The sequence below is a fragment of the Pelodiscus sinensis genome, chromosome 8 (assembly GCF_049634645.1).
Source record: "Pelodiscus sinensis isolate JC-2024 chromosome 8, ASM4963464v1, whole genome shotgun sequence".
In the NCBI taxonomy this organism is placed as follows: domain Eukaryota; kingdom Metazoa; phylum Chordata; order Testudines; family Trionychidae; genus Pelodiscus; species Pelodiscus sinensis.
Window position 1 is genome coordinate 17,249,478 of NC_134718.1, and position 18,092 is coordinate 17,267,569.

The 18,092-nt window shown below is 39.1% G+C and overlaps 1 protein-coding gene across 1 annotated transcript; it reads right to left on the reverse strand.

Annotated features, from left to right (window-relative positions):
* Nucleotides 1-1,819: 1,819 nt before the first annotated feature.
* LRIT1 (leucine rich repeat, Ig-like and transmembrane domains 1) lies at nt 1,820-17,462 on the reverse strand. The gene is made up of 4 exons (XM_006112387.4): nt 17,341-17,462; nt 11,721-12,187; nt 6,971-7,276; nt 1,820-3,213 (listed from the first exon to the last, which is right to left on the reverse strand). The coding sequence occupies exons 1-4, from the start codon at nt 17,460-17,462 to the stop codon at nt 2,201-2,203; spliced, it is 1,908 nt and encodes a 635-aa protein (XP_006112449.2). The 3' UTR covers nt 1,820-2,200.
* Nucleotides 17,463-18,092: the final 630 nt, after the last annotated feature.

Sequence of the window (18,092 nt, forward strand, 5' to 3'; positions counted from 1 at the left end):
TAGAACCCCTCCCACACTCCAAATCCTTTAGCCCAAGATCACGTGTCTGTATCCCCTCCCCATCCCTCTGCCCCCAGTCTGATAAAAGTAAGTGAAGATGGGGAAGGGAGGGAGGGAGCGGGGGTGGGGCACTGGAGAAGGGGAGGGAAGGAGGCAGGGCAAGGTTGTTTGGGTTTGAAGTAGATCCTGCATTGCACTTAAATTCAAAAAGTGATCTTATGCTTAAAAAGGTTGGAGACCACTGCAATACAATAGGCCACTCTGATGATTTCAGTGGAGTTACTCCAGACTGAAGTCACTTCATATTGACACTGATGTAAAGTAGAGCAGAATCTGTCTCAGTAAAATTAAATGATTTGCCAAATATTGTATCGTAGATAATCTCATTATACAAAAACCCATTTACTGCAAGAATATTTTAGCATTCCCTTTGTGAAACATCCAAAGCCACCATTTGAAACCTAATATGTACAAATAACACCAACTAATCTGCCATGCTGAATTACTAACCTGACATTGCAAAACATTAGTGGTAAACAGAAATCTGTGCGGGATGTGGCATTATGCATTAAATACATACTTACAAAATGTGTTCCCTTCTGACAGATTCTCCCATTCCAAAAGAGGTTATCTACCATTAAATTAGCAAATATAGGGCAACAGAACAGGCAATCGCTTTCAGACTGGTCAAAACTTTTTCAGGTCACCTATTTCAAGTGTCCGGGCTGGGATCATATTTACTCATTCTTCTAGAAGGGCAATTATTCAGAGATAATTGAAATCCTGTTCTGCAAGTAGATCGTTGCAACATCTGAATGGTCATCCCTTCCAACTAGAGCATTTTATGAATCCATGCATTACGTGAACATATATAATATGACTTCAGATCATGACAAATACATTTATAAATACATATTAAAATATCACTCAAAAGAATAAGACTTCCACAGCTACCATTGCCTACCATCTTCAGCATCACTTGGTAGAACGTATAATTTTCATCGTAAGGTGCCCTGAAGAACATCTATTAAAAAGTGAAAGGCATTATAAAGCATTTTCATGTTAGGGACTGCAGTGGAAATATTATTCAAATGGTGAATGTTGGGGCAGCTTCACTAGTGATGTTCAGATATGTGTTGAGTAGCCAATTAGAAGTTTTACCACTGTCTCATCTAATCCTGCTCAGAGCAGGTGTAATGACATTAAAACAAAATGCACATGTTTGCCCGAGACAAAATTGTTCCCACAGGAATGGAACAGCAGTGGTGGCCAGGCAGCTCTGGGAGACATTCCAAAAAGATCTAATGTGGCTAAAGCCCTGGGTTGCATCCACATTAACATGGTAACAAAGCATGTAAAATTATAATATTATAATATTTATCCAATCATGATTTCAATTAACAAAGTCATTAAACAAACAATACCAACCACAGCAATGATGGAAAATTATTGTCAAACATAGTACTTACATACAGCACTAGATGATAGTTCTTGTAAATCAGAGCTGGCCCAGTTCAAGCCATAGTATCACAAAAAAGCTCAGGCCCCTGAGTCCTTAAGTATGAATTGTTTTCATCTTGATTGCTACTCTTCACTGTTTTTCCTCAAATCAGGATATTGATGTAATAATACATTATGCTTGGTCACATTTTACAGTTATAGTATTTGCATTTTATAGTCTATTAAGCATCAAGCTGGGTATTTTCACACACCCTTTTAATTGCGTGGGGAATACCAAATGAATCTATGAATCTTCACTTTCGCAGTTCAATTTCTATTATCATTAGAAACAACTTCAGTGTTTGTCATTCTACAAGGATTCAACATAGTTGATATTAATATATTTAGTGTATACCCAGCCAGATATTAAAACAGAATTATACAAGAATGTAGTCAACATCATCACTTAATAGTCTTATATTCAATTAGAAGACTTCATTGTGTCGAAGGAATAATATCCCAGGGGGTTTAGTGGACAATCAGAAATCTTTTGCGGCTATGTGACTAGATGCATCTCAGCAAACAAAACAGTGCAAAATCTGCTGAGTATAATCAGTCTTCTCACATTGCTTTCTGGAACATGTTGGGGTACATTACTACTGACATATTGACCTGCAATAGCGTATGCTGGTGTATGACCTGCAGAATACAGAGTCATATGCATTTGTGTGTGCATGTGTATCTAACATGCCTAGTACTATCAGCAGAAGTACTCATTGGGTTGCCCCTCTGTCTTTGGTATTGCTTCTGAGTCCACGCTAGATCGTGCAGACAGCAGCCTGTTCGACTCATCTGGGGTGTGCCTAGTCAAGTATTCTCCTTCCACTCCTTTAGTTTTGGCCCCTGGAGATAGACTTTCAAATGTGACATAGGACTCCTGAACTTCTTTGGGCTTCCGGACAAAGCATTTTTTGCAACGCCTTTTCAATGCCCCACAGCAGACCACTAGAGTCAGAGGAACAGCAATGACACAGGCCACACTGATCACCACCACGTTAATGAGTTTTTGAGTTCCACCTGCACTGGCAACTTCATCTGTGGAAAATATGATGCATTGTTCCTTTCTGGGGATCAGCCCTTTTACACAGACACACACTATGTACTTGGTCTTTGGCATCAACCCATCAATGGTGATCTTCATCTTACCTGGCTCCACACTGATTCTGCGCATGTCCCTCTCTCCAAAAATGGCATAAAGGACGCTGAATATGGTTGTGTTCTTTGCCTGCGGAGCTTTCCAGGCTAATGAGACACTTTGATCCGTGTCTCCTATCACTCTGACAGACCTTACTATACGCTCTGGCTCCTGTTGACCAGTGGGTAGATTTGATAGAAGATTTCCTGGATTGTTATTCTGCTCCTTAACCATATTCTGTGCCTCGTTCTGGAACCCTACAGTCTCTTCTGTGTTAACACGAACGGGTCTGGCACCTAGGGTAGGTGAAGTTGAGGTTGTGATAACGTACCTAGCCACCAGTCTGTCATTGTAAGCAGCTGCTTCCATCCCGCTCACCTTCCCATTCCATACTCCTTTAGAGTTAGCATTAGGGTCATCAGTACCTTCTGAGTCTGTGATGATGAGAGATATGAAAGCCTCTGTAGCCCCTAGGAAGTTCTTTGCTTTACAGATGTACTCTCCAGAATCCAGATAGGAGACTACAGGCAAGCCTAGAATGGACCAGCTCATTCCATCACTCGAAATTTCCTGGTGCACTAAAAAAAAATCAGACATGGATATAATGGAAAATATTAAGAAGATTGATTCAGCAAAATTACTATTATACATATCAGAATGATCTTTTTTGTTAACCAAAATATTATGAAATCAAAATAAACCTAAAGAAAGGTTATTAGCTGTTAGACTATGATCAAATTCACATTCGTAGAGCTCATTCATCCATATACCCTCCTTCAAAAAGTCAGGATGAAGCGACAATTGGAAAACAAAATAGGAAAGATTTTTCTATCCTTGAAAAATATATACAAAACACTGCAAGCATGTGCAGGAATGAGAGTGAGACGTTTGTGTTTGGAAGAGTCAATATACTTTTTTACTTATGGATCACATGAAAGAAAATTACTGCTCAAGAGGAGACATTCTTCCAAGATGCACATATGGCAATTCCTAGAATGAATGAACAAGACAGAAATGTCTCAGAAATAATTTGTTGTTTACTGTAGAATTAAGGTGAATATTTGGACCATGTTACGTATTGAGCACCTTACAAAAATTTAATCATGATAAGATCCAGCCTTTTGGAGCAGAAATCTTGCTAATGAAAAATGAATCAAACCAAACAAAAAAAATTAAAGGTTTTGCACTTTACAAGTTAAGTATTTATTGAGCATGGACATTCAACAGAAAATTTCCAAACTTCGTGTGATAATTCTACATCACTCTTCCAGCTAGAAGGAGAGCCACTTTTCCTTTCATTCTTTCAGAAAAGTTAATATTTCAAGCGGTCATTTTATAGTGTTCATGAAGAAACACCATCACTGGGAGGTACTGTATCTTTTCAGACTACTCTTAACTGAAAATTTGTAAAGCCATGTTTAATATGTCACAAAACATATACATCTTATAGAATCATAGAATCATAGATCTGAAAGAGACCTCGGGAGGTCATCAAGTCCATCCCCTGCCCAAGGCAGAACCAATCCCAACTAAATCAACCCAGCCAGGGCTTTGTCAAGCTGAGACTTAAAAACTTCTAGGGATGGAGATTCCACCACCTCCTTAGGTAACCCATTCCAGTGCTTCACCACCCTCCTAGGGAAATAGTTTTTCCTAATATCCAACCTAGACCTCCCCCACTATAACTTGAGACCATTGCTTCTTGTTCTGCCATCAGTCACTATAGTGAACAGCCTTTCTCCATCCTCTTTGGAACCTCCCTTCAGGAAGTTGAAGGCTACTCTTGACTGTAGCTAGAGTAAACTTAAAATATGTTTTCTGAAATGCATTCTTTATTTTGCAGAGAAGGAATTTTTGTTTGTTTTTAATTTAGGAGGCATGTTTTCAGAATTATATGTAGGCATTATTGCATTGCATCACATCATGCAAAACAGAGTAATGGCTTGTGAAGATCACTAAAAAGGACTTGCATTGCAATTGGTTTTATAGCTGTGAAAAAATACCCATTCCCTGCTTCTGTGGTACTGAAGAATCTCATCACACTTTAAGGACACATGACACATCTATTAATTTTTTTAGCTCTTATAAGAAAAGTATTTAATAGGTTGGACCAATGAACTAATAACATTCAGGGTATCACAGTTAACTCTCTGAATTTGTACCCTTAGGGAGAAATTTGCTTCAATTACATGAATAACAAAACCCTTTATGACTTGAATGGGTTTAGAAATGCACCCTTTATTTTCAGATTCCGGAAATCTGTGCCCACCCACATGCCATCTCTTGTTGTTCTCTTTAGAGACCAAATCTTCATTCAGATGACATCAGATCCAGCCCTTCTTGTGAAAGGAAGATCACCATGATGTGGAGATTTAAAGGGAAAAATGACAATTCATCAGAAGTGAAATGTTTGCAGAAATATGTTCATTTCAACTGCATTTTTTAAAAATGGGGGAAAAGCCTTTGGATCTTTTTGAAATGAAAAAAAATCAATTTCCCATTTTGAAAGGACTTTTTGTTTCAATTGTTTTTAATATTTTTTTAAAAAAGTCAAAATTAGAATGAAACATTTTAATCAACTCAAAATACATTTTGGGGAGGAGGTCTGTTTTGTAGGAAATATTGAAATGTGATCATTTTTGTCCATTTTGAAATAGAAAAATGTCAAAATTGCAGACTTCTCTGAGAAATGAAAAATCTTGTTCTGGCCCAACGCCAATTGAGAGTCATTTCCATTTTGAGAGTGATACTAATGAGATACTGTATTCTATACTTTATAATCTTCCTTATTGCTTATATTTCCGATATCCATTACAAGTTTTAGTGACTTTTTCCTCTTAATATTTGTTCCATTATCTTAAAAGGGGGTTCATTATTGCTCCAGTCTCCACATCACCTGCAAATTTGATCTTGGTTGAATTGACATCAAAGAAATATTTGACAGAGATTTATTAACTGTTTTGACAGCAGTTCAACGTTACAGACACGTGAAAGCACGCAACGAAGCCTCAGGAAGCTCACAAAGGCTATGTCTACACTGCACACATATTTTGGAATAAGGTATTCTGAAAGAAATACTCCAAAATAGCTTATTTAGCATGTACTCTACAGGGCAGCCTGGAAATTAGTCCGAGGCAGGCTTCCCTAATGTGGACGCACAATGTCAATTTAGAAGCACTAGGGAGTAATTACTTTGAATGGTCTGGGGGAGGAGCTATTTTGAAATAGCTGTGGGGAGCATCCGCACTACTGCTATTCCAAAATAGCTATTTCAGAAGAGGTGTTATTCCTCTTGGAATGAAATTTACAGAATCTGGAATAAGCTGCCCATTATTTCAATATTATTTCAAAATAACGGAATTGCTGTGTAGACGCTCGCAAAGTTCTTTCGGAATAATGTTGCTATGTAGGTGCACCCAAACTAGGGGGTATTTATAGGAAGATTGCTTAATATGTAATTAAAACTAATTTGAAAGTGCCTCTTCTTTTTGCTGCACACGCTAACAAAGCACCTAAAATTACTTTACAGAGAACTGCCTGTGATCCTCAACTGCAGTGCATTTGTTGTGAAACAAAGAAAACATGGCCTGTGTTTCACAGGACAGTTCTAATATGAACATTAATATATGCACACTGAGGTGTAGGTTAGTTGTATGAGTCTTCAGAAAAAAATCACATAAATACTGTAGAGCAGGGCTACTTAACACGCAGCCTGCGGGCCACATTCAGTCTGCGGCCCATTTGTTTGTGGCCTGCGGTGGGGTTTGGGTTTACATGGGGCTCAACATGTGGCCCGCGGGTAGGATCCTTTGAACATGGCCTCCACTGGGAACATGCTCCACAACGGCGAGTCAATATAATGGTCTTCTGTTGATATGCATTTTAGTAGGTAAATTCCTGGACTGTCATTGCTCATTAAAAGTGCTGTCATGTGGGTGGAAATCAGATAAATATTGCATTTTATTAATATCAGCAGAACTGACTTAAATGGGGCCTGCGTGTTGTGTAGTCTTGCCTTAATCTATGAAAGAAGCTATTTGCATATATTTGCATATATTTGCATGTATATACAACCACACTTACGTTGCGGCCCTCAGCATGTGCTGTGAGTATCATTGTGGCCCCCAAGGCTTCCAAAGTTGAGTAGCCTTGCTGTAGAGAGTTACAATGTTAACATGCTCCTCTTGCTAGACTCCTATTTTCTTATTCATCATGAGGCATCTACAGTAGTTTTATTTATCTGGAAAAGCTGAATCTGATATTTGCTCCAGGGTGTGCAGAAAACACAAGCCAGCTTTCCAGTCACAAAGTGTGAAATAAATAGCCAGAACCTACCTGTGCCATTGAGTTGATTGCCATCAGCCCGTCTCCAGCTGAGTTCAGGAATGGGTACCCCTGTAGTGCCACATCGGAGTAACACAGTGCTGCCCAGGATGGTCTTTACTTTGGCTACAGAAGTATGCACAACCGGGCTTTGACATTTTCTTAGTTCAACTTGACTGAAGAAGACTCCAGCAAGACTCCGTGGGGCAAAACATTTCAGTCTTGGCTCTATAAAGGCTATGTTAGGAGACTGGAAGTTTAGGAAATGGACCATTTCGTACAGACTGCAGTCACACACCCACGGGTTGTCCTGCAAACCTAGCAAAAGAAATCATGACCATTATTAATCATTCTGCCACTAACATTTCCATTGCTACTCTTCATTTTGTATTTTTAATGGCTACAGGATAACTGGCTTATAATCTGCTTCAAACTAGGCTTTACATATGGAATATAGCCTTGGAGGCCAGAAACCAGTGTCATAATCCTCACCATATGGCTCGGACCACTCCTAGCCTTACTTACGCTACTGGTAACTTGGTGCTAACACTGTTTTTTGAAGTGTTTTGACACGTGAATGAAATGGTATTGTGGCACTGCAAAGTAGAATTATCATACAATCAAAACAGGTTGTTAGACGGAGACAATAGCCTATCCTTAGTTAAGAGGGCAATCAGCTTCCATATCTTTGCCTTGAAAATTGTCCGGAAAATCGCCACATTTATTGTGAAAGCAGAGGCTTTGTGTGAAGTTTGGAGAGCATTTGTCCTGCTGTCTTTGAGTTGCTCTAGTTTGAAATTTTTACTTTTGTTTAAAGTTGCTTTGTTGCCCGTTAGCTCACTTTCAGATTTTCCACACAGTTATATTTAGGGGGAAATTTATGTGCCATCTATATTTGAAGAAAATAGGTGACAAGAAATCATGCCGTTATTAGAGTTTTTGTTGCAAATAGTTTGAGAGAGAGGCCTTCCTCATAAATTTCAAATGATGTGAATGAGAAATGTGTGCCACTCACTTCAGTGGAAGCAGGAGCAAGTACTAGATAAATCTATAAGCACTTGCCGCTTGACTGTGGCTCCTTTTAAAATGACAGAAGTCCCTTCCTTGAGATCTTTAATAGAAAGACCTCTGTGTTTAGAGCTGTAGGACAAGGTTCTAGTGCAGATGTTTGCGCTTTGTGTTACAAAAGCGACAACCATTCTATATTGAATGCAGCCGTAGTCCCACTGTATGATTGATTTAACCCTTTTATGTCACAAAAAGACAGCAAGCTCTTCATGCTTTCACATATTTCAGATTATTAATCTCATAGGCAATGAGAGTCAATGAAGTAAGATTAAATAACTTCAATTTTACTCCTTTTCCAGCTTCACGAGAGGTCTAATTTTGATTCATGTCCCTCTGCCCAAAGAAATCATATTATACCACAACTACTATACATGAATGGATTTTAATAGTATCCATGAGGGAAAAAATTAGATATCAAAATCACAATAAAAATAATGCATATCCATGAATCAGAGTAAATGTTGTTATATTGTGATAAATTATATATTTCTTTACCCCTGAAAATAATTATTTGATTGTTTATTATGCAGGTAATGTACAGTTCAGTCCTTAGCTTCATTTCTTTGCTTTTAAATGCTTGGACTTGGCAAAGCAAGTGACAGGTGTATACATTCCTGTCACTTAATAACCTTAACTGGCTTTAAAATAAAGCTCTTTGACTTTGTTTGCTTCAGAATTAAACATATTTTATTACTCAAAAAATGATAATGTTAGAAAAATAATCACTTTGAGATGTTTAATGGTTCAGTTCAAAGGAAGCGTCCCTAATTCAGGAGAATATGTAAGCACATATTTAACTTTAAAGTTGATGACACTTAACACATGTTTTAATATAAGGGCATGCCGAAGTGTTTTCTTGAATTAAAATTGACTTAAGCAGGAATTTAAACCTTTCTGTGGATCACAGACTAAAATTGAGTACCTGAAGCAATGATGGAGTGCAATGAATGCTAGAGTTAGTATAAAGTCAGTTCAGATTGTGAGCCACTGACTTCTCAAGGAAATTTTAAAAACATTCTGCTGAAGAAGAAATGGAGCCTCTCTCATTCAATGCTAGTGGCTTTGGGTAGGTGTTTTGAAAGTAGCATGCCTTAGTAGTGGGTCATCTTTTACCTATTTTAAATTAAATACATTAAAACTAAGAGGATCAGGGCTGGTGACAGACTTCACCAGGCCCTTGGCAATGTTTGTGGGCAGCTCCAGATCCTCCGGAAGGGGCAAGGCCTCAGGCAGAGGAGGCAGGGATAAGGCTAGACAGCCCTCAGTGCTGACCAGTCTACATTGTGCGAGGTTCTGGGGTGATTTAAAGGGCCCAGGGCTCTGGTTCCTGCTGCTGCCACAGTACCCTTTCAAATCACCAGGCCCCAGAACAACTGCCCCCCTTTGTGAAACTCCTTGCTATAGGGTGTTGTGAAGACCAGGGCTTTAACAGAGTTCAAAAAAGAACTAGATAAATTCATGGAGGTTAGGTCCATCTTTGGCTGTTAGCCAGAATGGACAGATATGGTATGGTGTCCCTAGCTTCTGTTTGTCAAAGGCTGGAAATAGATGATAGGAGAGGGTTCACGTGACGATTCCCTGTTCTGTTCATTCACACTGGGGCACCTGGCATTGGCCGCTGTTAAACGACGGGATCCTGAGCTAGATGGACCTTTGGACCTTTTGACCTAGTATGGCTATTCTTATGTTCATGATGCAATCAATAGAACCCCATATGCAGAGTTGTAACTGATACAACTTAGGCCTGGTCTATACAAAGAGTTTAGATCGAATTTAGCTGCATACGGTCATCTTTTTTCTCTTTTCCCCCTCCCCTTCCGCCCACCATCCCCATCAATGACCCTGAAGTGGAAGGAAGGAAGGAAGGAAGGAAGGAAGGAGAAGAACAGGGCTGGGGAAATATAAAAAAGAGTCTATAAACAGTCAGTCGTATTTTTAAACAGATGTATATTGGCTGCACCCATACCCTGTGTACTGTCAAGAATGTTTAGAAACCTAGCAAAAATAAAACAAAAAAAATTACAGACTTTAACTGCAATATTCACTGACGTTAACTGAGATTTCTGATTCACAGCCCCATCCTGAAATCAAACTCTGTATAGTCATTCTATTTGCCCTCACTGGACTCTGTCACTTTTGCCTTCTGGTAAACGTTTCCATATCTGAGAGACATTCATATATATACACTATAACACTACAGTCCTATATACACTACAGTGAATCCAGAAGTGAATACAGAATTCAGTTTTGTAATTGATTTTCTGACCAATGTGCTCAGAGATATTTTTCTGTTAGTTGTGTGCTAACCAATCCATTCTACACTGTGGATTACATAATAGTTGGCAATATAGTCATTGCTTTAAAGCCTCTTCTGAAGTTCTTACAGCTCAACCTTATAGACCACAGATGCCTCCTATGTCTGCACATACTCCTTGGTTCCTATATTCTCTATCTACTCAGTTATAAAGACTAATAAAAGATTATGTAAAACTCATGTTCAGTGTGCAGCAATGGAACATGGCAAAATAACAAGCAAAATGGCAGAATGCAAAAGGAATGGGATGAAGATATTATAGTGCTATTGAGAAAATCAGTGGCAGACCATCAGCTAGAATACTATGTTCAATTCAGCCAGACCTGTCTGGAAAAAAATATATAGTAGAAATATAGGGAACAACAATATGGACCACAAAATAATGAGACAAGAAAAAAACATCCATATGAAAAGGCAAGAGATAAAATTAGGACTCTTGCCTTGACAGGTGTATATAAAATAATGAGGGTGAATGCAGAACAGTGGTTTTCAGCCTTTTTGGTTCACAACCCAAACAATAGCAAAAAAATCATCCCACACTCTACCATGTACCATATTCCTGTAGAATTTAGGCCCTGGGTTGATTGTGTAGCCATTTTATGGATTACGGATCATGTGAGATGGCGGGCAGCTACTGTTTTTGAAAGGAGGGAAGACTTTGAATGAGAAAGGAGGGCTGCTGCTAGAGGCTCTTGGTGGTTGATGAATGAGTAGGCTTGGGTTCCATTGGAGTGGAAATGAGGGACTTTTTCATCCTCTCTCTTTCCACATATTCAGCATTCATCTCTGAGGTTTGGAAAGCACTGCTCCAAGAGACTGTGAAACTGGCTACACAGCCTATACAAAGAGGCTGCGTCTAGACTGGCCGTTTGAATTTCCACAAGAACACTGACAATCTCATGTAAGATTGTCCGTGTTCTTGCGGAAATGCTATGCTGCTCCTATTTGGGCAAAAGCCCTTTTGCGCAAATGCTTTTGCGCAAGAGGGCCAGTGTAGACAGCGCGGTATTGTTTTGCGTAAAAAAGCCCCGATCACGAAAATGGCGATCGGGGCTTTCTAGCGCAAAACCGTGTCTAGATTGGCATGGACGCTTTTCTGCAAAAAGTGCTTTTGCAGAAAAGCGTCCGTGCCAATCTAGACGCTCTTTTCCACAAATGCTTTTAACGGAAAAACTTTTCCCTTAAAAGCATTTGCGGAAAATCATGCCAGTCTAGACATAGCCAGACAGTTTTTTCTACCACAAAGCCAGGTCCTGGGAGGACTGACAGCCAAAAGGGGCCTAGAGTGAATGAGCAATATTAAAGTATTGTTATTGTATGTTGCATGTTTGATATTTGTCTCAGTGCCTTCTAATTTGCCATATTTTTTAACTCTCTTACCTAAAATGATCTTGGAATTGTCATTGGGGAAGTAAGGAACTGCCTGGAGGTTGGCCCAGGCTGAAATAAGATCTTGGGGAAGAGTCATCAGTTTATTGCTGGAAAGATCCAGGTAGGTGATGTTCTTGATGTAACGAGCAGCTTCTGCTGGTACCGAGGTGAGTTCATTATTGTGTAAATCCAGTAGCCTTAACTGGGGCATGTCTGCAAGAACTTCCCATGGAAACAAAACTAAGTCATTCCCATCCAGTCTCAATTCCTGTACGCGGCGGAGACCTCTAAAGGTAATCACACTGAGGCTAGCCAAAGAGTTGTAGGGCATCCAGAGGTATTCCAGGTTACGGAGAGAATAGAAAGCTTCTCCTGGAACTCTCCTGATGGCTGTCTTCTCTATTCGAAGTTTATATGTATCTCCTGGGATGTTCACAGGGGTGAGTGTCATCTCTGGGTCATTGCACAGCACAGTTCTGATTGGAAAAACCAAATATTAAATTACTTTTGTACATTTTGAAATCTTTTCACTTTATTCTAACCCAGAGCTACTCAACATGCAGCCTGTGGGCTGCATGCGGCCCGCAGCCTGTTTGTTTGTGGCCCGCGGTGCAGTTTGGATTTACACGAGGCTCAATACACGACCCAAGGGTGGGAGCCAAAACAAAAAAGTAGTCAATATAATGGTCTTCTGTTGATATGCGTTTTAGTAGTTAAGTTTCTGGACTGTTACTGCTCACTAAACGTGCTGTCAAATGGGTAGAAATCGGGTAAATATGGCATTTTATTAATATCAGCAGAACTGACTTAAATGGGGCCTGTGTGTTGTGTAGTCATGCCTTAATCTTTGTATTCATGCCTGTCAATGTGAAAGAAGCTATTTGCGTATATTTGCATATATATTTGCACGTATATGCAACCACACTTAAGTTGTGGCCATCGGCATGTGTTGTGAGTATCATTGTGGCCCCCGGGGCTTCCAAAATTTGAGTAGCCCTGTTCTAACCTATGGTTTGTACCTGCTTTTCTCTTTTCCAGTCCCTTCTTCAGTTTGTTTTCCTATATATGGTTCAGCTATGTGAAAAAATCAAAGCAACTTAGGTACACAGGATCAAATTCAGTCTTTGTATAAAATAATTCTGTGAGTTGCACCTCTTTATATTAGGTATGAATCTGGCTTATGGAGTCTGTCTTTTTTTTTTTTAATTGACTTTCTGAAAATCGTGACCATAATATTACTGCACTAGAGAGCATGTCAGTACATGTTAAAACACAGTTTGCCAGTTCAGCCATCAGAGATTTGGACAGAGTGAAATATTTAACAAGCTGATGTTCCTACAAATTTTCCCCTCTTGTGAGCTCCCCCATGACTATCAATGCTGATGACAAAAAGATGCAAAAAAAAACCCACCCCAAAAAAGACTGAATTAGTCCAAATAAGAAACCTTTTGATATAATTCAAAGATTGTGTTAGGATCATTTTTGGTAAACAAGAAAAGTATAGAACTGGATATCAATTAACCAAAATGTTGGAAATTAGGCCTAATGAGTTGATGAAATAAAGAGAGGGTGGGTTATTCCACCCCTTGCCTTTTTGGGGCCATTGTAAAAGAGTTTTTGAGGCTGAAAGGGGGAAACTTTTTACCACCCCATGACTGCTGTGAAAGGATTGTTGCCATGACACCACATATTGGGTATGTCTGCGTTGCTACCCTAGTTTGAACTAGGGTGGCTAATGTAGGCATTTGAACATGCAAATAAAGGAGCTTTAATTCAAACTACCTAGTCCATGCCACATGTAGCTGTGGGCAGGTAGTTCGAACTACGGGGCATTTAAAAATGGCAGCACCCGGGAACATGCAAATGAAGCCCAGGATATTTAAATCCCGGGCTTCATTTGCAAGTTCGAATGCCTACATTAGCCACCCTTGTTCGAACTAGAGTGGCAGTGTAGACATACCCTTAGATACTCCAATGAGGCCATTTGGGCATCGCTGTTGCACCAGTGAGGACCCCAATCTGAAAAGTGTGAAATTTTGCTGTTTCCCCTACCCCTCATGTGCTCCTTTCTGTCACCCATTCATCTTCCTCCTGTCCTCCCACCCTCACCCCTCGCAGGTATTCTCCTGAAATCAACCACACTGCACATCACCAGTCCAGTGATGTGAGATGCTCTATGCAGCTCTGCTCAGCCTCAGAATAACCAGTGAATGAGAAGGACCTGACCAAACCAGCCAGAGTATGTTCCTGACTAAGGAAGTGAGCCAGGGTCCACAGCAATAGTTGCCAGGGCTAGTCTGTTAGCCAAAAGCATCTTTCTGTGACTGACCAGCTATCCTGTATACTGAGAATATCAACAAAAGCCGTATTTCCCTCAACTTTCCTATCCTCTCTCTTCTTTCCTGTCTGTGTCTGTCTGTTTTGTCTGAAGTCAGAAAATGATTATAATTCCCATCAAGAATTGCTGTTTATCTGAATAAGAGATTTTAACCATATTCCTTGCCTACAAAAGGGACTTTGTTATGCTTTGATTAAGATTGTTTTACATAATCAACTTCCGTTTCAATTTTCTTTATCTCACTTTGAGTCTTTTCTTTTTTGTATGTTTCAAATCAATGAATTTGTAACCTTTGGTATGAATTCTATAGTGGGATGGATCTCCACAGTCCTAAGCAGACTAAGGTCTTTGTTTACCAACCCCTAGAGCTTGTTTAAAATTGTTCAGTATTAGAGGGTTTCAGAGTCATAACAACATCTTTGGCTTTTTGGGCCCTTCAGTCCATCTTTAGTCTACACAGCACCCTAAACTCGAAGTAAGATACGCAATTTGCGCTACACAAATTGTGTATCTCATCTCGAATCTATTTCAAAATAGCTTATTTTGAAATCTGGCGCTTCTACACAGCACCAAATTTTGAAATAACGCTCTATTTCGAGCCATCCCTTAACCCTCATGCAATGAAGTTTACCGGGATGGAGAAATAGTGCTTCCGTTATTGTGAAAAATATTTCAAAATACCAGGCAGCTCATGTAGATGTAGGGTAACTGTGCAGCATAGACATACCCTAAGGGTATGTCTTGACTACAGGGTTTTTTTGAGAAAAGTGGCCTTTTTTTAAAAAAACTTCTCCTGCATCTAGACTGGTGCCGTGTTCTTTCGAAAGTAAATTGAAAGAACGCGGCAGTATTTTCAACCGTGGAAAATCTCATTTTACGAGGAATAACGCCTTTTTTTGAAAGTGCTCTTTTGAAAAAAGGCACTCTATGTAATGCTAACTGTGCTTTTTCGAAAGAGAGCATCCAGATTGCCTGGGTGCTCTTTTTCGAAAAAGCGGCTCGCTTTTTCAAAAATACTGGTTGTTGTCAAGGCGCTCTTTTTCGAAAGAGGGTCGGAGTCTAGATGTAGCCTATATGAAAATAACAGGGGAATACACATTAAATACTGTATGGAATTTCCTGTTCATGAAATGAAATCAATTAAACAAATAAAGTCTTAATTTGAAATCTGAACTACTGTGAAATCCATATAGCAATAGAAATCACTTCACTTTAGGCATTTGTAAGTATATGAGTGAAAGCACTGGAAATTGTTTGGGAAATACTGCACTGGATGTAGTATGAAAAAGATGATCTAATTACTCTTTTCCATCTCTAATTCCTAAAGACCATATCCTAAGTCCTTACTCTGTATTTACTTGGGACTCATAAAAGCAAAATTTGACTTTGGCTTTGTATGATATTGTAAAGAGCAGGGAGAGTGAGACAGATAACTTAGAAAATACATTATGGAATGGACATCAGTTTGCCTAACAGCAAGGGGAAGGAATGAATGGCAAATTTTTAACATGAATCACAGTTTACTTTATAAAAAGTAGCAAAATCAAATAAGCACAATCCACTTCACATACTAGAAGCGGTATGATGATGGAAACATAACATGATAATCTAAGTGCCATCTCCTAATGACTGTGGCTGGTCAATAAAGGGAGTATTATAAATCAGATCATTTTTAGCTGAAATAACTATTCCTGTATTACAGGTATAAATAAATAACATAGCTACACTGCTCTTGTTAAGTCAGGCTTCCCAGAGTTAAATGTTTTCAAGCTTCCAGATAAAACTGTTAATTCATGATAGGTATACTAGTTACTTTTATTTAATTTTATGGCATAAAATCTGTGATAGAAGAGGAAGATGCAAACACAATCCCAGGAGGCTAAGGAAGGAAATGCTTCACCTGACTCTCAAGCAACAAGGTGCAGTCAAGACTCTGAACAAAACTGACAGGCTCTGGAAGAAAGCTCATCCCTCCCTCCTTACCTGGGGGTTGGGGTTTGAGGAAAAACTAAGAGCAAAATGAAGAAACTAAAGAGACAGAAAACATTCCTCCATAATGCATTACTTTTCTGTGAATGACACAGACGGTTCAATAATATGAGTAGCTATGATAATGTAGCAATGTGCCCTTAAGCTATTGATGATATTTCCAGATGACACTATTGAGCACTAAACTGTTATTCTATAGGATAAAGCTCTTCTACTATTGGGAAATTTTCTGGGGCGGGGGGGTCACTGAAACATAATACAGAAAAAATGACAATTTATTCACCTTAGGGAATGATAGACAGCACCTTTTTTAAGATAGCTATCACCAAATACTACAGTATTTCCCAGTTGCTCGAACGTAATTCCACTATGGCCTCTTTGGGACAGCCTGATTATTTTTGTTGCATTCCTTCTCAATAACTACAGATAATTTGTGTTACCACTGTACTTCTAACATAAAAAGCTTCTGGTGCTCCTTTTATTGCACTTGAACAATCTTGAGGAAAAGAGTCCATTTTACTGACATTCGAAATCTAGGTGACAGTTTTTAATTTCCTTGTTGAATTCCTCCATTAGAACCCCATCAAGAAGAAATCCAAAGAAAAGGGGATTGCTTTCTCCCCATCTCCCTCTTTTTGTATTGTAAATATATTGTATATGTGCTTGTCCTGTTTCCCATTAAGTCAAGTCATTGCTTTACTGATATTTAAAAAAAAAAGATTCCTCCACTACTTTAAATTGTACTTCATTTCAAAAATAAAGAACTGGACTTTGCTGAGATTCTGTGGAACTGAAATAAACAATTCTCAGATTTTATATTTAATGTGTGGAATCTGCCTTTGAGTTTTCCTCTGATTTGGGGATTGTTTCCTTCTCAAAAAAAGACCCCTTTGACTAGAGGATGCTTAAGTAAATGAAATAAAAGGCAGTAGTCCATGTATTTTTGAAAGCATTGTACCAGCAAGTCCAATTAACTCTTTGACAGAGAACAACGTGGGCTGGAACTTTAAGACATTTTCTGCACAAAGTCTGGCATTTTACATTTTATTTTTCTTTCACCATTATACTGATGTTAATTATATTGCTTCTATCCTAGTAGAGAAGGTCACCAAATGCTTTCTCTGAAATCAGATTACAGTGTGCTCAGAAGCTAATCCTCCTGCACATAAAGCTGTAGTACAAAGCGATTGGGGAAAATAACATGCATACAGTCACCGCATAAACCAGATTTTCTTTTCCATGCAACCTTACAAAGGTGAACACAAAATCTTCCATATGAAAAACAAAGAAAAGCCTCCATACCTTGCTTTTGTTCCTTCATTGAGACTATGGAAGGTGCAGCTACATTGGGAAGGACAAGTGCAATGAGCTGAAGGCAGTCCTCCAAAAACTAAGCAGCAGACCAAGCCCACAGCGATCCACATTGTTATCTGCACATGAGGACGACTCCCAGATACTAGACAAAGTGAAGGTTTCCCTCTATTGTTTTGTCCAGGGACTGGTCACATCTTGTTAACTCTCTTTCCATTTCATTCGCACAATGATCTCCCAGCCCTTGCTGAATCCATCAGATAAAAAAAGGATAGGCAGGGGATTAGGGATGGGGACTTGAGTTATTTTCATGTAGGTGCTTATTGCTTCCTGGAATCACACAGGCAGAGCATTTCTTCCCTCAGCAAGCAGCCTTGATTTCAATAGAAAACCAGTGATTGTTGAGTGGAACAACATTGTCTTTTTGTGAGTCGGTCAGTGACGATATAAATATTGCTCTAACATATGTGGCCAGTAGCTCACTTTCCTGTAGCCATTTCATGGATATTCACAAAGGACTGCAGGAATCGGAGCCACTGAGACTATACAAAAATACTGAAAATTGTGGCATTGATTTTTCTTTTCTTCAAAAAAAAAGAGCTAAGTGTTTAACGATTGATTGACTTTGCCAATAGTAGTTAGAACTTTGATCAAATAAATATGTACCTTTTCCAGGAGTTTGTCCCAATGTTAACACACTCCTGAAAGGCTAACCATCCCAACACGGCTCACTGGGCATAAGA